This window comes from Typopeltis vanoorti, chromosome 19 (assembly GCF_054136105.1).
Source record: "Typopeltis vanoorti isolate ZY-2024b chromosome 19, IOZ_Tvanoo_1.0, whole genome shotgun sequence".
NCBI classification, from domain to species: Eukaryota; Metazoa; Arthropoda; class Arachnida; order Uropygi; family Thelyphonidae; genus Typopeltis; species Typopeltis vanoorti.
Window position 1 is genome coordinate 101,152,116 of NC_143567.1, and position 25,911 is coordinate 101,178,026.

At 35.2% G+C, this 25,911-nt stretch overlaps 1 protein-coding gene across 5 annotated transcripts in view; it reads right to left on the minus strand.

Annotated features, from left to right (window-relative positions):
• The window catches only part of osa (trithorax group protein osa), a 561,898-nt gene that overhangs the window by 66,936 nt on the left and 469,051 nt on the right, over window positions 1–25,911 (minus strand). For all 5 annotated transcript variants that reach the window (XM_090409351.1, XM_090409350.1, XM_090409349.1 and 2 more), the window contains one exon: window positions 18,780–19,347. In XM_090409351.1, the coding sequence (XP_090265477.1) occupies window positions 18,780–19,347 (568 nt within the window). The remainder of the gene's footprint in view (window positions 1–18,779; window positions 19,348–25,911) is intronic.

Below are 25,911 nucleotides of genomic sequence, written 5' to 3' on the forward strand. Positions count from 1 at the left end.
CACTATATGATGTAAACTTGATCTATGATCATTTTTGACTGATGTGTAAAATAACATGCTTTTGAATAAGCATGTTTAAAAGTTATGAGATTTGATGTGATAGGATATCAAAAAAACATACTCCATACTCTACTATCTTTTTTTGGCTGTCTGGAACTCTGAGTTCCATCATGGCTTTTGACAGAGTGGAAATCAAGATGATGTTTTTGGAACATCAGTTGTTGCTGTTTGGATAATACAGTCTGCAATATACATCAGTGTTTCACTAACAGATATCTGGCTAACTGCTTCAGCAGTAAATTTTGCATGAGGAGGAAAATATTCCAATCAGCCTGGTCAATTTTCCATGTGGACATTCATGGAGGAGAACATGGTTCCTGAGAATATAGTGCAAATCACAGGAAAATAATTGCTCCAATATCTGTTTTCTTTGTCATCCCACATGAACAGTTTAAAGAATAGCAGAGGAATAGATTATAAGATCTATTGGAGAATATGAATGGGTAAACATATGGAAGAAGATATTGCATCCATTATTAAGAAAGGAGAAGTTAGCCCATAAAAAGAAATGGGCTGCAGCAGCTTCAGTATAAGATTATCCAGGTCAATCTGATTAACTCAGAACCAGAAAGTAAATAAAACATGTTGTAATAAGAAATTTCAATGAAAGGCGAATGGCTACTACTTTCACAGCAGTATAAAGATGGGCATGGGAAAGGAGTGTGGTTGCACATAACGATAGTGACTGCATCACAAGCAGGACTATCTCCAGTTCTGATTAACAGTGAAATGCCTTATGGTGGGATCCACAGTGGGTTTTAAATATGTTTCATGCAAACAGAAACAGACTGGTTTGTGGTTCTGCAGAAGGACCTTAATATCATCAATATTTTGGCAGAGAGAGACTGACAGCTTACCTTCATCTGGCTTATCTTTGTTAACTGATTTTGTGAAATATGGATGGCCAGTGTCCGACTCTTTCTCTAGAAAAATATTTAATACATCAGCTGATATGTTGAGAACAGTTGTTTAGTTCATATCAGTGAATACAGAAATATTTGTTTTCTCCATTGAGGTGTCTGGTTTCCAGCAATGTCCTAGCCATTGCTGGAAACAGTGGCAGGGCATTGGATCTCAGTGATGGTGGTGAGGAAGATAGGATAATAAAGACTTAGGAGAAGTAAAGAAAAAATATCTGAAGTATAGCAAAAAAGGAAGAATGAAACAATAATCACTACAAGGTCACCTCCCCACCAAGAACCAGTGTTACACATTGAGGGGCTAACATAAAAGATGTGTACAGGTTTACATGGAAGAGAACACACAACAAACAAGAAACGTCTCATTGACATTGTTGTTAATAACAAAATCTTCACCCTGGTTCAGGACCAAAAATATACATGGGATGACATAAGAAGTGAAATAAAGTAAACCCAGTTATATAGAGAGATAATAGGCAAAGCTTTATTTTTATGGAGCACTCTCCAATCAGATTTTTTTTTTTTTTTTTTAATGCAGCTCTTAAAATTAAGTATTAAAAGAATTAATGAAATAATCTTATATCGGTATTGTGCCTACCTCTGCCACATTTAGCAAATACAATCTTTAGAAGTTGAAGTTAAAATTGCAAATGTAGCACGTAATAAATGAATATGATGATGATGATAAGTAAAATAATGAGATAGAACTTCACAGAAACTTTAAAAGAATTTTAAAACTTGGAATTCAAGTAAGAAAATCTAGAAGTGTAAAGATATGATTAAAAGATGCAATAAAAATGAAAAATAAATTGGTAATTAATGATGTAATGTTAATAATAATAAATAGCAACATGAAACCCAAGAAGATTAAAAGTGAGGGTGCGTGGGATTCAAATTACAATAAAAGTCTAAAACTAAAAATCTAAAACACATGATGCATGAAAAAAAAAAAAGGACTAACAAAAAAGGTCTCAGGGCTGGAAAAACAAAAAATAATTAAAGATGAAATATGATTTTATGTTTCTAGTGCTGAGGCCATTTTCATACTTCATGTTTTTTTTTTTTGTTTTTCTTGCTTTTTTAAAGACTCAGTGCTATATCATGAAGAAAACATTGATCAATTCAGCAAGAGAAGAATATGCCGAATCTGCAAGGACAGAAAAATCAGAATTCCACAGTTTACTCAGGATGTTAAAGAGGTAGCCACTGAAAAGATTGAAGTGTTAATGAAAGTTTCCATCAGCAAGTGCTAGAGAGAATACAGAGAAAATCTAACACAGTGAAGCTGAAAGACTGGTGTAAGAATAAGGAAGATATGCCAGGAAAGTGGCAAAACAGCTATTGAAAAAGCTCAGAAATGAAGGAAAAGAATGTTAAAAGAAATAAAAGATGATAATAGTGATAAGAACCGGGTGATAAAGATATTCTAGATGTCTGGAGTAATTAAAAGTAACTTTCGAAGACTGTTAAATGAAACATAAGTGGCAGAACAGTAGTAGAAAATATTCAAGAAAAATGCAATCAGAAGTACATATACTTGTCAATATACTTGAAGTAGAAAAGCAATTAAAAACCTGAAATGTGGAAAAGTAGTTGGAGTAATGATATTCAACCAGAAGTGTTCAAATATCATCATCATCATCAAATTCCTGCCATATACCCTCAAGGGGTGTACAGGATATGACAGTACTACATGAAAAAATTACATTACTAACTTCCTATCTACAATTTTCCTCCAAATCAGTCTGTTACTTGTCAAGACTCCAACATTATCAGATCTTATATTTCTATCGTCTAAGGCACTTTGTACCGTATCAATCCACCTATACCTTGGTCTTCCTCTGGGTCGTTTTCCTGCCAACCTGGCAGAGAACACTTGTTTTGCTAATCTTTCCTCTCCCATTCTATTTAAGTGACCATACCACTTGAGATTAGCTCTGCTAATGCATTCCTGGATGCTGACAATGTCAAGTTCTTTCCTAATATCCCCATTTTTAATATGATGTTGCCATTGATGCCATCTGTTCACGCCTCTAATCTTTCTCAGGACTCTCATATCTGCGGTCTCTAGTCTTTGGTCAAGTGTTTTACTTCTGACCCAGCTCTCAGATCCATAAGTTAAAACTGGTTTGAACAGTGTCTTGTATACAGCTAATTTAGTGTTCCGACTAATTTCTTTCTTATTCCATATGAATTTATTCAATTGACTTCCCACCATACCAGCTTTGCTGATTCTGTTGTCTATTTCTATATTTAATTTACCATCTTCAGTAAAAATCGTGCCTAAGTAGCTGAAATGTTTTACTTGTTCCACAGGTTCTCCATTCACAACACAGTTGACATTTTCAATGATTCTGCCTATTTTCATTGTCTTTGTCTTTTTATTGCTCACCTTCATACCATATCTATTACAACAGCTATTCAATTTAGTCAGAGAATCTTGCAGACTTGTAGCGGATTTATTTAGAAGTATAACATCATCTGCATAAAGCAAAGAGCTGACATTAACATCTCCAATTTTGATATCAGGTTTAATACCACATTCCTTCATAATGTGATCCATTTAGATAATGAATAACAGAGGGGATAATGTACATCCTTGTCTCACACCAGATTTAACATTAAACCATCTTCCTATACTTCCTTCAGTTCTAACTGCTGACTTATAACTCAAATAAAGACTAAGTATTGCTTGATATAATGCCCCATTGACATCATATAACTGCAGCGTATTGAATAGCTTCTCTCTTGGGACCTTGTCATATGCCTTTTCCAAATCGACAAAACTTAAATACAGATCTTTGTTATATTCCCATGCTTTCTCGACTATTTGTCGTAAAGTGAAGATCTGATCCTGACAGCCTCTATTTGGCCTGAATCCAGCTTGTTCTTCACCAAGCTTTTCTTCCACAATTCTTCTCAACCGTTTCTCAAGTATACTTGCATAGATCTTGCCAGGAACTCTCAGTAGGGAAATACCTCTGTAATTCTCACATTCAGTTTTATTTCCCTTTTTATATATGGGTACTATGAGAGCTCTACTCCAATAATCGGGAATTCGTCCCTCTGTCCAGGCTTTCTGAACTATGTAGTGCAGCCACTATAAGACTTTTATATCACCGTACTTCAGCATTTCTGGTCGAATATCATCTACTCCTGCTGCCTTTCCACATTTCAAGCCTTTGATGGCTTTTTCTACTTCAAGTATGGATATGTATTCCTGACTGCATGCCTGGTCAGTGTTTTTTTTATCACTGTGCTGTCATCACTGCTTGTTTCATTTAGCAGTTTTTTAAAGTAATTACTCCATATTTCAAGGATATCTATTTCTCCTGTTTTCATGTCACCTTTATCATCTCTAACTCCTTTTACAGCACTCTTTCCTCCATTCCTAAGCTTCTTCAACAACCTCCAGAATATTTTGCCACCTTCTTGATATTTATTTTCTATATTCTTGCCAAAGTCCTCCCATGACTTTTGTTTAGCTAGTTTTACACACTGTTTAGCTTTCTTACATTTGTCTCTGTATTCTCTAAGAGTAAAAGCTGACTTATTTGCCAGGAACTTTTGATATGCTTTCTTCTTTTCCTTCACTGCTTCTTTAACTTCCTGTGTCCACCAGGGAGTTCTGATTTTTTTATCCTTGCACACAACCTCACCACATGCCTCTCTGGCAGAATCAATCAATGTTTTCTTCAGAGTTTGATTCCTGTTCTCAAACTCTTTCATTTTCTTTTCAATAATGTTTCTGTATTTTAGTCTACACTTCACATCTGAGAGCTGCTCAACTTTTATTCGCTATAAAACTTTCTTACATGTTATTCTTTTCAATATGAAATTCAATTTTATCCTGCTCAAGACTAAATAGTGATCACTTCCAATTTCAAATCCTCTGTACACTCTGGTGTCCTGCACCAGGGAGAAAACATCACTATCAACAATAACATAGTCAATGAGACTTCTTATTCCTAGCCTCTTCTCTCCATGTGAATTTGTGCACATTTTTCAAATTTTTCAGTGTTCAAATATGGAAGTATAAAAGTTTTACAGTGCTATGCCACATAATTTAGAACACATGACTGGAAGGAGAAATTCCAGATAATTGGAGCTCTCATGGTTTTCATTGGTAAAAAGGAAATAACACCGAATGGGAGTACACATATCTATGTTGAGTGTTCCAACCAAGATTAATGCCAACATACTTAGCCAAGATAAATTCTGCATCAGAAACTTGGAGAACAAACTGGATTTGGGGCAAATTAAGGTTGCTAGGACCAAATTTTAATTTTAAGACAAATAGTTCACAAATCATTACTTAAGTTTTATAGATCTGTAAAAGCTATATGATCAGGTCTGAAGAGAAAAGATGTTCAGAAGACTAATTATATGCTATAAAGATATTATACCATATAGCATGAAAAAAAATAAAATAAAATAAAAGCACAAAGACTATGAAAATAAGCAGGAACACTAATAGCATCAGCTTTCATGTATGGAGAAACTATAAAACATTTCAGCTAATTAGGCAAAATTTTTAGTGAAGATGACAAATTAAATATAGAAATAAACAACAGAACAAGAAAAGATGGTATGGTGGTAGTGTCAGCTGAATAAATTTATATGGAATTAGAGTGTCAAAATTAGTCAAAAATACTGAAGTTATATACAAGATAATATTCAAACCATATTTAATTATGAAACTGAGAGTTGAATTAGAAATAAAATGGTTATCAAAGATTAGCAACTACTGATATAAGTTCGGAAGAAAATTAAGGAAACATACAGATAGCATGAAAGAAAGAATAGAAGTCAAAATAAAGATATTAGAAAGGAAGTTAACATTGTTGGCATTCAGGATTGTGCAAGTGGGGCTAATCTGAAGTGGTGCATAAATAGAATGTGAAAAGAAAGGTTAGCAAAAACACATGTTTGATGCCTGATTGGCAGGAAAAAGACCTAAAGAAAGACTAAGATTTAAGGTGGATTGATGCAGCTACAAGTGCCTTAGGAAACCAAAATCTAAGGTTAGACAATATTGGACTCCTGACAGATAGACTGAATTTCTTGATAATAAAGTAATACAGCAGATCCCTGCTTTAATGCTCTCCACTTTTACGAATGATACAAATTTCTGTTATGACTGCATCAAATGCCATGTGGCAGAAGAAAGGCAATTTCAATTCGTATCCTTCAGTAGACTGAGACCACAATATACAATCAAGAATAAAATATTTTAGCTACTATGAATGACTTATAATAATTATATCTGCATCAACTATTTATTATTATTAGTTCTGAAGTCTGATAACTGTTTTCATCATCTTTCTTTTCATATTAGGTCCAATGGCCTGTTATACTTGACTTGACTTGTTGCACCCTGATAGTGATCATGATAGGGCAGTTAATCCTATCTTCTATAAATTAGATATTTAGTTTAATCCTTTATCCAAGTGTAAACAAACAAAGTTTGTGCCTGAAGTATCTTCAGGAGTGAGGCAACTCATGGCAAAGGTGGACTGAGTTCTCATCACTTTCCTTAGTATCTCATAATGCAAAGCACATCTCCTTGCAGACATGTATAATGTCTATGCATTATGGGAAGGGTCACTACCCAGACCAGTTTCGACCTTTATTGAGGTCTCTTTAGTGGGAGCCAGACCCAGAGGTGATACTAAGATTGAAGCAATGCAGAAGTCATATTTCCATATGCCAGTTGCCAAAAAGTGTCACACCTTATTATTAAATTACTCTGGATTAGAGAAAGACGTTGGAATTTTTTTTTTTTTTCACTTGGTTTTTTCCACTATAAATTATATATTTAATAAAAACTTCCAAATCATATCTTCATTGACTGCTATGGCTGCAAACTGCATGCATTCTTCAGACTGGTTTACCTGTTTTGTGGGATGAAAAATGCTCCCACCTCCATATGAGACCAACCAACTTTACCTTCAGCTGAAAAGCCTGATAAAGGTTTTTCATATCCTAGATGGAACTTAAACACAAGTCTTTCCAAACAAATGGCATCATCTATACTGACTGAGCTACAGAGGCTCTAATAACTGTTTTTAAGTTATCAAAATATTGTATACATAAATGCATAAAAAAACATTACAGTGGTTGAATGTGTTTGGATAAAGACAGCTGATTAAGAAGATGGTCCAATGGTCCAAGAGTTTTGATGAAAATTCAGCACTATAAAAAAAAACATTAGAGAGAGAGAGAGCCCAGATTGGACTTGGCAAATCTAATCCCAAAGGATTTTGAAGGAAACACTGCTCATTGCAGTTGATTACTTTGAAAGTTTAGAATCTTCTTTGGTAACAATGTGGATGAGATTAGCAAATGTTGTCTCTAGAAATAGTGGAAAAAATTGAACTCGCATGAAAATAAGTTCTATTAAAGAACTTATTGATATGGAAACATAAGAAACTACCAAAGATGATGATACTGAAAAACCTATTCCTACTTAATTACATTGCAGAGGCATAGAGAAGCTTTTGAAATAAGTGACTCAGTTCAGAAAAATTCTCATGATCCAATTTTGAATGAAATGAAACTCAAATGCAATAAGCCACAGTCAATGTTGCCTTTAATGCTATGAAACAATTTATCAGAAAAGGAATTCAGAAGAAATTCCAAAGAAACTACCAGCAGATTTTAATTTTAAGAAAATCTAAATAGTAAATTCTTTAGTTTTCACTTTTTGCTAGAATAAATAAACGTGTTTCTTTATTATTTCATTATTTAACTGCTACTTCAGTGTGGTATTATGCAGTTCAAACTGTACTTCCAAGAACATAACCTTCATTCATGATAGCCTGTGGGAATTTAAGGTGTAATTTATGATGGCTCACTTAAAGTCTTCCAGGAACCAAGTACATCAAAAGCAAGGGTCTACTGCACTGTAAACTTTTTATGTGGTAGTATCATAGTATAGCATATATCTCTTAAGAGTATATACTGGGAGTGCTTAAGGGTCAAAGCTGTATAACTGAGAGGAGACCTCCACATAGCCTTTAAAGGAATGCAAAGAACCGACCAGGGCTTCTGACCTAATGTCCAATCCTCACCTTCTCGTGGTGCACCCTGTTGGGTATCTACCTGGATAGTGAACGACGAACGAGGATGGGCTGGCAATTTGGGATTTAGCCGACCAAATTGTATTCTTATTGGTTAAACCAAAATACAAAATGATAGCACAACATGACAAAATTTCATGCCAGCTGGAGCGTTGCCTGGTTAAACAAAACTCCGTTGTTTTAGCCAGGGAACCAGGGCGAACAGCGAAAACTCAGCTACGGGAACAAATCTGAAAACACACCCCAACTCAACATTCACCAGAGTTAAATTTCGGTAATATCAACATAAGAAGCCTGAATGGCAAAGAAATGGAGCTAGCAGAGGAATTAGATAAGTACCAGATCGACATAATAGGAGTGACTGAAACAAAAAAGACAAAAACTGGTGAGATCTTTCTGAGCAATAAATACAAAATGTTATATTCAGGAAATGACAATCAAGGAAAAGAAGGAAAACACAAAATACAAGGCTCATCTTCTTGAATGGCAGGCAATGTCAAGTAGATTGATTTGGGAAAATATCAGAATGGGGACCTGGACAATGAGACTTATTTGTGCCTATGGTCCCACAGAAGACTTTACTGAGGTAGAACTGGAGGAATTTTTTGAGTCTCTAGAGAAAGATACTGACACAATGAAAAAGGAAAAGTTGGTCCTTGTTGGGGATCTAAATAGCAGAGTAGGAAGTGATTATCAGACATACAAAAATGTCTTGGGAAAATTTGGAGAAAAGAGCAAAGCTAATAATAATGGCAAATACCTGTTGGATTTCTGCTCAGGACATGGACTGGTTATTACTAACACAATGTTCCAACATAAAAATGTGTACAAATTCATATGGAGAGAAGAGGCAAGGAATAAGAAAAGTCTCATTGATTATGTTATTGTTGATAGTGATGTTTTTTCCCTGGTGCAGGACACCAGAGTGTACAGAGGATTTGAAATTGGAAGTGATCGCTATTTAGTATTGAGCAGGATAAAATTGAATTTCATATTGAAAAGAATAACATGTAAGAAAGTTTTAAAGCAAATAAAAGTTGAGCAGCTCTCAGATGTGAACTGTAGACTAAAATACACAAAGATTATTGAAGAAAAAATGAAAGAGTTTGAGAACAGGAATCAAACCTTGGAGATTCAGTGGCAAGCCTTGAAGAAAACCCTGATTGATTCAGCTAGAGAGGCATGTGGTGAAGTTGTCTGCAAGGATACAAAAATCAGAACTCCATGGTGACAAAAGAAGTTAAAGAGGCAGTGGAGGAAAAGAAGAAAGCATATCAAAAGTTCCTGACAAATAAGTCAGCTTGTGCTCTTAGAGAATACAGAGACAAATGTAAGAAAGTTAAACACTATGTAAAACTAGCTAAACAAAAGTCATCGGAGGACTTTGGCAAGAACATAGAAAATAAATATCAAGAAGGTGGCAAAATATTCTGGAGGTTGTTGAAGAAGCTTAGGAATGGAGGAAAGAGTGCTGTAAAAGGAGTTAGAGATGATAAAGATGAAATGAAAACGGGAGAAAAAGATACCCTAGAAGTATGAAGTAATTACTTTGAAAATTTGCTAGATGAAACAAGCAGTGATGACAGCACAGTTATAAAAAACACTGACCAGGCATGCAGTCAGGAATACATATCCATATTTTAAGTAGAAAAAGCCATCAAAGGATTGAAATGTGGAAAGGTAGCAGGAGTAGATGATATTTGACCAGAAATGCTGAAGTATGGTGGTATAAAAGTCATACAGTGGCTGCACTGCATAGTTCAGAATGCCTGGACAGAGGGACGAATTCCCGATGATTGGATTAGAGCTCTTATATACCCATATATAAAAAGGGAAATGAAACCAAATGTGAGAATTACAGAGGTATTTCCCTACTGAGTGTTCCTGGCAAGAAATATGCAAGTATACTTGAGAAACGGTTGAGAAGAATTGTGGAAGAAAAGTTTGGTGAAGAACAAGCTGGATTCAGGTCAAATAGAGGCTGTCAGGATCAGATCTTCACTTTACGACAAATAGTTGAGAAAGCATGGGAATAAGAAAGATCTGTATTTAAGTTTTGTCGATCTGGAAAAGGCATATGACAAGGTGCCAAGAGAGAAGCTATTCAATACGCTACAGTTATATGGGCATTATATCAAGCAATACTTAGTCTGTATTTGAATCGTAAGTCAGCAGTTAGAATTGAAGGAAGTACAGGAAGATGGTTTAATGTTAAATCCGGTGTGAGACAAGGATGTACATTATCGCCTCTGTTATTCATTATATATATGGATCACATTATGAAGGAAAGTGGTATTAAACATGATATCAAAATTGGAGATGTTAATGTCAGCTCTTTGCTTTATGCGGACGATGTTATACTTCTAAATAAATCCGCTACAAGTCTGCAAGATTCTCTGACTAAATTGAATAACTGTTGTAATAGATACGGTATGAAGGTCAGCAATAAAAAGACAAAGACAATGAAAACAGGCAGAATCATTGAAAATGTCAAATGTGTTGTGAATGGAGAACATGTGGAACAAGTAAAACATTTCAGCTACTTAGACACGATTTTTAGTGAAGATGGTAAATTAAGTATGGAAATAGACAACAGAATCAACAAAGCTCATATGGCAGGAAGTCAATTGAATAAGAGAGAAATTAGTCGGAACACTAAATTAGCTGTATACAAGACAGTGTTCAAACCAGTTTTTATTTATGGATCTGAGAGCTGGGTCAAAAGTAAAACACTTAACCAAAGACTAGAGACCGCAGATATGAGAGTCCTGAGAAAGATTAGATGCATGAATAGATGGCATCAATGGCAATATCATGTTATAAACGAGGATATTATCCTCATTTTTAACATGATATTGCCCTAATCTGTTCATGCCTCTAATATCCTATCCAGGAATGCGTTAGCAGAGCTAATCTCAGGTGGTATGGTCACTTAAACAGAATAGACGAGGAATGATTAGCAAAACAAGTGTTCTCTGCCAGGTTGGTAGGAATACGACCCAGAGAAAGACCAAGATATAGGTGGATTGATACGGTACAAAGTGCCTTGCGATAGAAATATAAGATCTGGTGATGTTGGAGTCTTGACAAGTAACAGACTGATTTGGAAGAAAATTGTGGATAGGAAGTTAGTAATGATGTAAATTTTTCATGTAGTACAATCATATCCTGTACACCCCTTGAGGGTACATGGCAGGAATTTGATGATGATTGATTGAGTATATACTGTGATGTGGTGCTGATGATATTGTTATCTTTCTACTATATACAGGAACATTTTGAATGAAGAAAATAGCAATGCAACCAATGTATATTTCTGAAAAGCATTTTGTATTGCTCTAACAATTATACAGAAAAGAATAGCTATGCTTATTTAAAAGAGATTAATGAAACTAATTATTTTTATTACTAGTATTTCTTTGGAAATAAATTCCCTTTTCAAAATACTGCAATGTAACCACGTGTGATATACTGATATCCTAAAAACATTTTGGAGGACATGAAAAGAGTTTCAGCATAGAAAATATTAAAGTATGTGTTTCACTATCATTTCCTGATAGTATAATATCTTCTACATCCCTTGAAGCTTACTTCTAGGGATGTAGAGGATATTATGCTAGTACTGTGTAATTAATTTTATATATTAGAACTATCTTCCTATCAACAATTTTCTTTCAAATTAATCTGTTATAAAAAAGGAAGATTATATAAAGATATAAAATAGATGTAGACTGCTTTTATGACCTAATTTGTTTGTGGAAAACTATCACTAAATGAACTGTTATGAATCGAATCCTAATTTCCCACAGGCTCAGTGTCATGAATTGGGATTACAATGCTCAAAATAGTTTGAACTCTATAATATAACAAACTGTGTATTCTTTAAGATGAGCTTATCATATAACAGGATAGCTAAAGCTTGGAGTAAGTTCCATTAATTTTATTCAAAATTCCTGAAGGCTAAAAATCTCATGCTTCTCTTCTGATGTTAATGTCTTCCATTTTTTGGATTTTGTATTCTCAAATTTGTTTTTCCTTTTTCCAGATACTTTGAGAACTAAACATGTACTGCATTGTAAATAATTTTAAACTAAAGTGGCAATAAATGATGAGTGAGGTAACTGTGAGCTTCCTGTTCACACTTACAAACTAATCCAAGCACAGCAACCTGTAGTGGTTGATTTTCTTAAAATGAAAATATGTAAGCAATATTTTTAACATTAAACTGAATCATGGGATAAAAAATAAACCATCTTGATCAGTTATTATAAATCATGAATACTAATTAAAATGTTTTATCATTGGTTGTGCATTGTAATCTTAGTTAGCAATTTTGAGAGCAGAAGGATACATCCTGATATCACATCGCTTCTATGGTCCAGCATTTCATATGTTCATGGAAACTTTTTACCAGCTGTAAAAGTGAGGAGGATCATAAAGTGGAATCTATTGTACAGTGGTGATCAGTAGAATAAATGAATAAGTTGCATAGTTACAAAGAAATATCAAAAATGAAAGGTGTAGCCATCCTTTCATTAGTGAGAGAAAGAAGTCACTTGAAAGTAATGAAAATATACATTCCGGAAGTGGCTGTGTGCTTCGCAACCATATACCTGGGGAAGGAGTGTCCTAGGTTCAATTCCCGTCGGTGACATGAGGAGCTGAAAGATCTTCCTCAGCCAAAGCCAAGTTAGCCAGTCTTAGGCATGGACAGTAGGGTTTTTTCCCCAAGTTTATCCTGGGTTTTTTCATTCCACAAAGCAGGCAAACCAGCCTTGAGAACTCAACACTACAGGCATAGGATACACCGGGGCGTACGGCTGACCACCTAATCCTGTAAACGGTTTGAGATACGATGATTAATAAACCCTTGACACCGCAAGGTAAAAGAAGATAAGATGATGAGAAGGAAAGTGAACCACCTTACAATATAGAAAATGTTGCAAGATATGCTAATTAAAATTATTTTGTGATAAATGGCAAAAGACTTGATTGGTAATTAAAAACGCTTAAATCCAAATTCCAACAAGCTAAGAGATTTCTCATCATTTTATGAATTAAAAATAAATATTCCAGAAAAAAAAAAAAAAAAGATGTCATGCATGCCACTCTGATTTACAACTACAAAAAATTATGTCTTCAGCATTAAGAGAGAACAATTGGTAGAGATGTTAATATATGCTTAGTCACTTTTTGGTAATCTCAAAAACACCAAATTTAAGCAAAATAACACATAAATCCACAAGAACCTAGTGAAAAGAAAAATAACTATAAAAAGTATCAACTTTGAGGAGACAGTACTGTAATATATATATGAAACATGGCTTGCTCATCTCAGAATCCCATTTTTTGTTTTTTCTTTTTTTTGCACAAATGAAGAATAGATGAATATAAATAAATCAATAAAACCAACAGCAGAGCAGGAGGCCCTTGAAAAAAGTGTAAAGGAGAGGGGAAAGGGGGGGGGGAATGAATGAAAATTTTCATTGATTAAAGCAGAAGCAGTTATAGAACAAAACAAAGAAGCCTACAAGGGGCACCTGCAGGAAAAAAAAAAAAAAAACATGAATCAAAGTCCTCAGAGAAGAAAAAGAAATAAAAGTACAATAAGGAAAGCTGAACAAAATTATTGGGATAGAATCATTAATAATATTCAAAACGATCTACATGGGAATTAAAAAATAGCTGTCAAATTACTAAAACATTTGAATAAATTGAATAAATTAAAAATATACACCAGAAATTTCAGAAAACACAAAAGAGGACCAGATACTATAATATAAAGAGCCCTGGTATAACTCAACACTTAGTAAAGAAGAAAGGAGAAAAAAAAAAAGTGAAAAAGTATACAAGTCTCTGGAAAATATAGCAAGAAATGCTCCAAATAAATATCCCAAAGGAATGCAGTTATCAAATATTTTTCCTTAAAGGTAAAATTACATTTGATAAGTACATTCTGATCATGACATACAGAGAATGGAACACAGTTCATATCACTCTTCAAGACAATACTTGACCTCTTCTTGGGTTAGAGCTCAGAATTGGGTGAGACAACCATTAAAGGATGAAAGTGGCAACAGGTAGGACACAGTGTAAGAAGAAAACCTCAAAAGTGGACAAGAATAATATCTAAATGGTATATCAGAGATGAAAAGAGTTACAAGAACACCACAGAAGACACACACTGGAAAGGAGATTGAAGAGATGGCTAGAGCTCATTGTAAAGAAAAGTTCAACAGAGAGAAGAGTAGAAGAGTTTGTGGAAGAATTTCATTTAATAGTGAACAGAAAAATTGCTAATACAGAAGATTCATTAAAAATGGATAAACAAAAACCTATAATAAGTACAAAGGGAACTTTGTACTTATTATTTGTACTTATCACTATATTAAGCCTCAAAGCTTAATATAGTGATATCCTTTTTAAAATATGGTTCCTGAATCAGATAAATCTATCAGATTAATTGTAGTATACCTGCAATTAATTAGTACTGTGGAGCCCAAGTGATTAATTTTTAAACTAATCTGTTCATTTATTTTGTTTTATATAAAACCAGAAACACAGCTCCAGAGATCAAGCATGGTACTTTTAAAAGCCACTTGAGGCCAAAACAAGCAGACTTGCGGTCTCACAACGGACAATGAAATTAATCTCCTATGTAAATACATTCCCAAATATCCAAGGCCATGGCAGAACTTGAAATTGCAGGCTGAGTAAATAACAGAAAGTTTATTGAATTGAACAGATACCAACTGAACATCAGCAGAGTTCGTGATTGGTAATATTAAAGTAAGAAGCATCAGTGAAAAAGAAATGGGACTAGAAAAAGTAGTGGATAAGTACCAAATTAATGTAATAGGCGACTGAAACAAAGAAGTCCAAAAACAGGGCAATATTTTTCTCAGAAACAAATACAAAATATTATATTCAGGCAATAACAATCAGGGAAAAGTAGGAGTAGCTATAGCATTCAACATTAATTATGAGGATAATCATCTTGAATGGCAGGCAATATCACTCTACTAATGGGAAACTAGACAATGAGAGTTAATTGTGCCTATGGTCCCACATAAGATTCTACTAAGGAAGAAATGGGGAAATATTTCAAGGCATCAGAGAAGGCAGCTGACACCATGAAAAAGGAAAATACTGTCCTTGGAGATCTAAACAGTGGAGTAAGAAATGATCACCAGATATATAGAAATGTTTTGGGAAAATTTGGAGAAAAAAAGCAAAGCTAATAATAATGTTAAGTGTCTGCTAGATTTCTGTTCCAGACATGGAGACAAGATGCAAGAAATACAAGTCTCACTCACTATGTATTATTGTTGATAGTGATGTTTTCCCACAGGATCAGACCACAAGAGTATACTGAAGATAAAATCTCGTGCTACTCTTATTTTCATATTGAAAAAAAGTTTATGTAAGAAAGTTTTAAAACAAATCAAAGATGAGAGCAGCTTTCAGAGGTGAACTCTAGACTCAAATACGCAAACATCATTGAAGAAAAAAATGAAACCTTGGAGATTCAGTGGCCAACTATGAAGAAAATATTGTTGATTCAGTCAGAGAGGCATGTGTTGAATTTGACTGCAAGGACAGAAAAATCAGAATGCCATGGTGAACTCAGGAAGTTAAAGAAGCAGTCAAGAAAAAGAAGAAAGCATATTGATAGTTCCTAGCAAGTAAGTCAGCTAGTGTTCTTAAAGAATATAGAGAAAAATGTAAAAGAGCAAAGCACTGTGTAAAACTAGCTAAACAAAAGTCATGGAAGAATGTAAGAACATAGAAAACAAATATCAGGATGGTGGCAAAATATTATTATTATTATTATCTGAGACCTCTAGGGAGTCAAGGACTCATTGAGGGAGGCTATAAATCACCCAAACCAGCTACCATACCTTCCCTTAAATTCATTTACACAAGATGCACTCACTACCCCTCAGGGAAAATTATTCCACTTACTCACTGTTCTCTGGGAGAATAACCTAGCTCTTACCCCTTTCTTGACTGTGAGAAGTTTATAGACCTCTATCATATCACCCCTCTTTCTCCTGTTAACCAGAGTCTGCAATCCATCCTCATAATCTAAATCCCATAATCCGGATATAATCTTTGTAACCCTTCTTTGCACCCTTTCCACAGCTTCTTTATCCCCTTGGAATCCAGGAGACCAAATTTATGCACAATAATACAGGTGTGGTCTTATCAAAGCCTTATAAAGAGACGAAATGACTTCCTTATCCTTACATGTCAAGGTTTGCTCAACATCGCAATTATCCTCTGAGTTGTATTTGCAACTTTTGCTATGTGACCTTTGATCCCTTGCCTTTTCAGTTTCTTGTAGCATAACCCTGCTAATATAATATGCTGCTGAAACTCTAATCATGCCAAAGTGCATAAATTTGCACTTACTAACATTAAACTGACAGCCATTTTCATTTGTCCAGATTTCCAGTCAATTCAAATCATTTTGTAATAGCTGAATATCAGTAGCATTCCTGATTACCTTGCCTATCTTTGCATCATCAGCAAACAATTGCACATCTGATGATAGACCCTGCTTGATATCGTTAATATATAGATTGAACAATAATGGCCTAAGAACTGAACCCCGAGGTATACCACTGGTTACCTTAAAACTTACAGATTCACACCTACAGTATACCACTTTTTGATATCTGTCTGTCGACCATCCCCTTATCCAAGTCAACAGATTATATTCCAATCCCATATTCTCCAGTTTACACAACAGCCTTTCGTGTGGTATCCTATCAAATGCCTTAGAAAAATCCAACATCATCATAGTGTATCCATTCCCTTTATCCAACTCGGCTGTAACATTGTTATAAAATATGAGCAAATTGCTAAAACATGACCTTCCTTTAGTAAACCCATGCTGTTCCTTGCAGAGTACAGCATGTTTGTCTACCCATTTCTGTATGCGAGTTCTTACCAACTTCTCTAAAATCTTCACTACCACCCCCAGGGATGCTAATAGGTCAGTAGTTAGACACAGTTTTTGCACCACCCCTGTGCAATGGAATTATCATACATTCCTTCCATTCCTGTGGTATCATTCTTCTTGTAATTCCTTCCCATGACCTTCCTTTAGTAAACCCATGCTGTCCATAGAGTACAGCATGTTTGTCTACCCATTTCTGTATGCAAGTTCTTACCAACTTCTCTATCACACCAGGGATACCAATAGGTCAGTAGTTTGACACATCAGTTTTTGCACCACCCTTGTGCAATGGAATTATTACACATTCCTGAACTGAGACTTAAGTTATACAAATGTATGAAAGGCCTAGTCAATTCAGCTGAACATTCCTTTAGCAAATGGGATGATATTCCATCTGTCCCTATTGACAAATTCATATCTAGGTTATGCAACAGCTTTTTAACCTCATTTTCATGAATCTCTAATTCTTCATCCAACGTAGCAATGGCACTGTGCACCATGCATATTCTGGAGGCTATTGAAAAAAGCTTAGAATTGGATGAAAAAGTATGTAAAAAGAACCAGAGATGATAAAGGTGATATGAAAACTGAAGATAAAGATATTCTAGATGTCTGGAGTAATTACTTTCAAGACTGCTGAATGGAACAAATGGTGTCAGAATGGTGGTAGAAAACACTTAACAGGAATGCAGTCAGAGCACATATCCATACTTGAAGTAGAAAAAGCCAAAAAAAAACTGAAATGTGGAACGGTAGCTATAGTAGATGAAATTCGACCAGAAATCTCAAATATGATTAAAAGTACAGAATACAAGTGAGTAGTGCCTTGTCAGTTAACCACTTCAAAAAAGGTACAATAGATATATGTGGATAGTTTGGGTCTCCCATGATGAAGACACATCATATTTAAAATATTGCGAGAGCCTGTTGGCTGGTCACGGTGCATCTTTTTTTTCAACCAAGAAGCTGTGGTTTAACTGTTTTCACATTTGTGATGTTATTTCCAAGAGATTCCTTAAAAATACTATACTTGACAGTAAAAGAAGAGAGCAGTTAAGCTGATAAATGACTTCTCTCACCAATTAATCCACTCTTTTTCCCATAGACATTCAGTGACTGATACTGAATGCCTATGTGAAAGAGAATGGAGTGTTTGCTATTGAATATCTAGGTTTAGTTGAGAAATAAATGTTGGTATAATACTACATCACTTGGTATAATACTACAAAGTGTAGCCTGAAATTACTTAGAAAAGTTCATGCTGAGCATCTTCTGCATGTATAATAAAGTAACCCACAGTCTGTTATCAACTTATGGTACTAATGTACCATAAGTTTATAACTTTTCATGGGTGGATTCACATGTGTGTGTTAAAAAAAACAAGATACAATTTTTGTATTCTTTTTCAAAAAAAAATAATAAATAAAATAAAACTTGCAGAACACCTTCAGTGCATCTGTAAAACACAACTGTTCTGCAGAACTAGATGAGAAATAATACATTAGGATTATTCATTTTGTCTCTGAAGAGTTAGCTTCTTTAAATTAGATAATTTAAAAAGTAAGGATTATCTGTAGTAAAAGTTGTGTACTAGCAGTAATATTTGTTACAGACTGATGCTAGTACATGGAATGGCAAAGTGTAATTGCTGATTATACTACAAGTAAAAAATAGCAATACACACACAGTTCTCCCATCGATACATGCATAATTATACTACTTCAACAAAGTAAAAAAAAAAAAAAAAAATACCTTTCCTGTTCACAAGGTCCTTGATATGGTGAATACTGTGGTGGGTTATGCTGCCCAACAGTCCTATTTGGAGGATATCCACCAGGTGGTGGGCCATAAGGATCTTGCACCATAGTTCTGTTACTGTAGCTACTATCAGAAGACGGTACAATACTTGGAGGGTATTGTTCACTATACTGCTCTTGCTGTTGAACAGTGGTAGCAGCACTACTATATCCAAATGATCCACCTGTCATGCTTGATTGTGTGCTAGAATAAGGAGGCATCACTGTGTTCATGGAGCCTTGAGAATATCCATATGTATCTGCAGAATTATGTCTTTGGTATTGGGAAGATGGCATTTCATCACTAAAAGGATCCATTGTTCCATCGCCTCCTGTGTGATTGGGTATTTGACCAGGATAAGAAGGATGATGACCAGAAGCTGGAGATGGATATTCTGCATTAGGTATCATGCCTCCATGAGGACCTGAACTCGGTGGATATGGCCCAGGATAAGAAGATGCAGGATAGCCATCCATCATTTGATTAGCTGAAGCAGATGGATAAGGATCCTGATTTGCCACAGCTAAGGAGAAATGAATAAAACAATAATCAAAATCAGTCAATAAAAAGACCACTGAATTCATCATATTCTTTACAGAACTTAAAAGGATTCTATATTCAATAAACAAGAAAAAAAAAGCTAATTCTTAGAACTGACAGCTTCACTACTCATTAATTTGTTTATTTTCAATTAAGTTTGACTCCATTTTGCAAATCACAATTACTTTGACTATTTGCATTCATTATAGAGGAGGCAGACTAAAGTTGAATTATCTCCCTATCTACGCTCTATTAATAGTCTAAACATCTGTCATTCTTACTGTTAACTTGACAGTTGTCCTTCCCTATATGTGTCGTGTGCATGCACGCACACATGCACAAAAGGTTCCAGAAATCTATTTGCCCATTCAGAGTTATCAGAGACAAATAACAAGTGAATTTGCAGTCTTGTTCTTAAATACATTCAAAATATATTGCTTTTTTCTTTGCATAATTTACACCCTCTTTCCCTCTTTTTATAATATCATCTCATTCACACATACACACATTATCAAGTTAACTGATCATGAAAAGTTTCCAATGAATGAAATAAAGAGTTTTTTTTCAATCAGGAGATACTATCTTTCACAACTTTACAGTCTAAAGTAAGTAAAATACTACTAAAATTAATAAAATTACTAATATTCACTAAAATAAAAGACATCTGTAAGTCATGTGTAGCATTACTACAACATCAAATATGAGAGGCTAAAGGATGTATCTTTGATTTGTTTCCTGACCTAGGAAAAAAAAAAGTATATTTTTAGGAGAGGCATAGTTGCTGAAGAAAGTACAACTCAGGCATAGTTTGAACACTTCATCAGAAACAAATTACAATTTTGTTTCTTTTTATAGAAGTTAAAGCACTTTTTCTACTACTGCGTTAAGAGTAATATAACTTTAATTTTCTGACTTTTTGATCTTTATATTAAGGTAATCATTTGGAGTATAAGCATAACACACATACACTGCTTGGGAAGAAGTCAATGAACACCATAGTATGAAGAACAAACAGCCATGGCACCAACCATAACAAGATGCAGAACCTCCTCCTCCTGCTGCAATGGCTGCAGCAATCCTACAGAAAATACTTTCCACAATTGTACCATAGCAATCAATAGAAATTTTGAACCATTCCTCCTATAGGTATGTAGTGAGGTCCTAGAGGGAGGACATTCCTCAACCTCACCTAACACTAGTTCATCCCACAAATGTTCAAAATGGTTGAAATCAGGGCTCTGTGGAGGTCAGTCAAGTGTGGTGATGTTCATGCCCACAAACCAAGCAGTTAGAGCAGCAGCCTACCTGCTTGGTTTGTGGTTAGAGCAGCAGCATGACATGGCACACTGTCTTGCTGAAAGAGACAATGGTCAATTCCGTAGAAATGTCACAAAGTAGGAAGCATTGCATTGTCCAGAATGTTCAGATACTTCTCAGAGTTGAGTGTTCGTAGCAGCAGAAACAGAAGTCCAAGGCCAAACCAGAAAAAACAGGACCATGCCATCACACTACTGCCTCCAAATTTCATAGTTGGGGTTATGCACTCTAGTAAGAGACATTCACTGAGCATTTGCCACATCCACCGCCATCCATCAGCTCAGTAGAGAGTGCAGCATGATTTGTCGTTCTATACCACAGCTTTCCAAGCTTCCACATCCTGCTGTACCTGCTCTCTGCACCACTGACGACAACGTTGCATGTTGGTTTGGGTAATGTGGGGCTCACAATATGGTCCTACCATGGAAACCCATGTTGTGAGCCTCGTTTCTGAATGTTTTTGTGCAGATTTGTGTCCCAGTCAATGCCCAGAACTTTGCATTCAATGTGTCAGTGGATAAATGGCAGTTTGTACATATTAACCTTCAGTCATCCACTGTGAATAGCACTTGCAGTTGACCTGGAATGGCCCAATTTGTCAACAATTTGCCAAACAGATAGACCTGTGACATGCTGTGCATGTCACAGGTCTATCTGTTTGGCAAATCACAGCACATCTTTCAAACTCAGCACAGCACATCTTTCAAACTCCATCAGTTCCCTTCTCGCAGCCATTTCACCAGAAAGTTGTACTGACTCGGGAGCATCAAATCCTCAAATTTATATTGGCTACAAACACACGGCTCGTTACATGGCGCAATGTACCTTGCCGATGAGGGTGTCTGTTGACTTCATTCCAAGCAGTGTTGAGTATACGTAAATATAAACACACATATAAACAGTATGCCAAAGTACCACTAATTTGGTCAACCATTACTCTACTTGCTTGACCTTTGATAAAACTTCCAAGTTACTGTCCTGTTTTACATGGCCAGAAGCCAAATTCTTATTAACCTTTAATGATACTACATTAATTAGAGTCCAATCTGTATTTAAATAAGGAATGATGTTTGTTATTAATAAATTATGATTAGTAAATTATGAAATAGTCCAGTGCTAATTATTATGACCTGCTAAAATAAAGTCATGTGGGTTAAATATGGGCTACCCATATTCTCAAAATTTTCAGGCCATCACTATTGTTGAGATTAGGGTGGTTAACAAGAATTTTACACGATTCTTTAAATTTACACTAATACCAATTTTGGTTTAATGTAAGGGACAGGAACCCTTCCAGTCAATTCTGTGAAGAACATCCAGGTCATAATGAGAAAGGCCAGATTTACTACAGTTATTAAATTTAATGTGTAATTTTGGGTTCCTTTTTCTGGAGAGGAATCATGTATCCAGTTTTGCCTATATATAAGGCAAGTTACAGGTACAATGAATATGGTATGCTTCAGTTTGGGGGAGAGGGATGAGATGGGTGAGAAGGGGGATGGTCCTTGGTGGAGTTAAATAAGTTCCCTAATTTTGCAAGAGATTCAAAGGCGGCATTTAAGGTTATATTTGTGTAGTATTCTGTTATCACTTTAATGTATGGAATGGCTATGGTTTTATTGTAATTTATTTTTAGGTGCAGCCTTGTGAAGAATTTTGGTTGATAGTATCTTTGCTGTAGTCATTTTTCAGGAGAGTATTGCTGATAATTTGTAATTCATACTTAAGCATTTGCTCAATGGAGCAAATATTTATAGTTCCGTTTTTGTGTTAATGACACCTAGTTTTTGTACTGGGTAATGCTAAGAGTTTACATATATGTACTGGCAAGGTATGGCTTAGGTTTACGGTATGGAAGTGCATTCTGACTTTCAATATCAATAATAAATTGTATGTATCTGTGTTGTTTATTCAAAGCTTGGTAGCCGTGGAAGCAAATAATGAAAATATCAACATACCTCAGCTAAACTTTGCGTTTTTAAAGTAAAGGGACCTATGCCCAAAAGAGTCCATACAAAGTTGACAACAGAAGAGAATAGTGGTATTTTATCACATGAAATAACAAGAACATAGTAAACGGATAACAAGGACTGCGATAGGCAGAAATTTGCCCTCTAAAAGAACTGTGTCACTACACCCTCTGTCCGAAAAGAAACCGAACTTTTCAAAAATAGAAGAAACTAGTGGCACCACCTGTTGTATCTTTTTGTTGTCAAAAGAGGCAACCTTCATTTGTCACCTGTTTATGACATTGTTTCATTAGAAGCCAAGTTACAGTGCCAAGAGTGATAGTGTGTTTTGCCAAACGGTTGGAAAATGAGTTTCAAACAGAGAGCTCCGATTGACTTTTGTGTTAAACTTGGTAAGAGTTTTACTGAAACACATTAAAAAGCATATGATGATGAATGCTTATCCCATACTGAAGTTTACAAGTATTTAAAGCGATTTCAAAGTGACCGTGAGAAAGGAAAGCGATACGACAACATTGAAAACATTCAAGTGGCAGTAACCACAACCCTCAATAGTATCCCAAAAACCGATATAAAAAAATCACTTAACGAATTAATTGACCATGTCAAACACTGTATCGAAGCTGAGGGAGATATATTAATTGAAATAGATGATTTGAATAATTATAATTGGCTATGTTTTATTTTCTGTCAAAAGTTCGGTTTCTTTTTGGGCAGAGGGTGTAAATGGGACATTTGTGAATTGGTAGATATGTTAAAACTGACTAATAAATCATTTTTTGTTAAGTGTGATGTTCTTAATTTTATTTAGAATATCACAGGGAGTAATAACCTACAAACTCCTTGGTTTCGATATTTTCAAGTATCAACCAAGCAGTACTTTCTCTTTGTGTATCTAAGGAAGACCCATAAATTCTTGGGGAGCAAGTATTGTGTGAAAGCAATTTTTTTTATTGTATCTGACAGCTAGGACATAAACTTATATAATTCTATGTTGTTGTTGTTTTTTAATCCAGTTAGTTTGGTTAAATTTGACAAATCGATAGATATTGTTGTCAGAGACTAATGGGTTCATTTTCTTGTAGGTAAGTTGTTCAGTTTAAAATATTGGTAGCATTACTTTAATTAGCTTTAGTAATTTCCTTTAATTAATTAATACTGATTTTCATTTAAGGATCTCACATCTGCTAATTCTGTTTTGGTGAGGTTGCTAATTATTGCTTTAGTATTATTTAAAATGTCAGAAGTTTCTAACTATATTTTATCAGCTATGTTAGTAGAGAGAAACATTATGCTTCTATCAATATGATATATAAAATCCAATTTGTTAATGGTCCACAGTGCCACTGCAAAGTTTAAGCTTATATTAATGAGAGTTCACCATTATTCGTGGTGTGACTCAGATTGATCACACGGCTGTTCACTGGTGGTTGGCTGCTCCTATTGTTACTTGTTTGTGGTTTGGTTGTACTTAGTCATTCACGGGTTGGTTGATTTGTGATTTGTAGGTGCAAGGAGAGCAGATGCAATACTGCACCATTCTAAAGGTTGCAGTAATACACAAAGTATTAAAAAAAATAATAATAATTAGCAAATTAGATATTATGTACAAAAAACCAAATCTTAAAAATTTAAGCAATTCTGTATTTACACATAAATAGCATTCACAATCAGTTGTGTTTATAAAAATTAATTCTCTGTACAAAGTTAAAAATTTCATACAATTCTTCTGAATCTTACAATTGCCTGAGTGTATATAGTTCAGCCAGATTAGTAAAAGTTTCATTGTTTCTTGAGTGAATTGCTAGCACTCTAACAAGAACATGGTAAATTGAAAGACAAGTGTTGCATTGTTCACACACATTGGATCATCAAGCATACAGTACACAAGAATGTGTAAAATAACTGTGACCTACGCAGAACGTAGTGAGAACAACTTTTTCTCTCTCTCTCTCTCTCTCTCTCTTTTTTTTTTTTTTTTTTTTACATTGACTAGACACTGCAATGCTGAATTTCAGTCTTAATCTCATGCAATTTATTTCTTAGTGCTTCCTGTCATGATGACTACCATTAATAAATTAGTTTTAATTTTATAACCACCTGTCTATAGTCTATACAAGGATATGACAAATAGTACATCAAAAAAGAATGAGATGCATCTGCAGTCTCATTTCACTTAAATTCCAACATGGTCAGAAATCTAGCACAACCAAACATCAAAAGTAAGGATCATTTAAACAATATTTGTAGAACATCAAAGTACTAGATGAAGATTGTACACAGAAGGAGATGGCCTGTGAAGAATCTGAGTCTGTATAGATGAATATAGATGAATGGCAAGCAGTTCATCTATATAATTACTGCATTCAAGAGGATTGTACTGCTGTATTTCCTCACTGTATTATATCTAGTCTATCTCAAACTGTCAATATAGATGAGCAAGAAATCACAGTGCTCTGCTATATGTGCATTTAACAAATGCAAGTAAATAATATATCTTCTTCTTTCTAAGTATTAGGCCTACTGCCTATTACAGAGCTATTGTTAGCCCTTCTAAGTCGTACCTGATAAGGTAACTAGCCTTATGTCTCCTGGTATTTCCTACGGCTGTAGCTGCGTGTGTTCACAGGGCTGGTTTGTCTGCTGTGGGGGGGGGGGATAAACTGGGGAGAAAAACCCTGCTGTTCACACCCAAGACTAGTGAACTTGGCTATGTCTGAGAAAGATCCTTAAGCTCCTCACGTCGGCGACGGGAATTGAACCCAGGACACTTCTTTCCCAGGCATATGGTTGTGAAGTGCATAACTACTAACCGCATGGACTAAATAAAATATAATGGATGGAATATGAAACTTATCTGTGTTAAGGCTTAAGTGGTGGGAAAAACTCAAGATAAAAGTTTAATGAAGTGAAATAGCACTAGGAAATTATTCTTCTTCTGGTTCCCATCTGCCATACGGCCGCGGGAGGGTAGCTATATGCTACCATTCTAGGGAGAGATGATTATGAGCAAGGTGGTTTCCCGTTGCCTTCCTTGCCGTAAGTATTTATGACTGTAACCTGTGTTCATGGGGCCAGTTTGCCTGCTTGCGGGATGAAAAACCCCAGATAAACTGGCGGAAAAAACCCTGCTGCCCACGCCCAAGACCGGCTAACTTGGCTATGGCTGAGGAAGATCCTTAAGCTCCTCATGTCGTGGACGGGAATCGAACCTAGGACACTCCTTCCCAAGGCATATGGTTGCGAAGCGCAAAGCCACT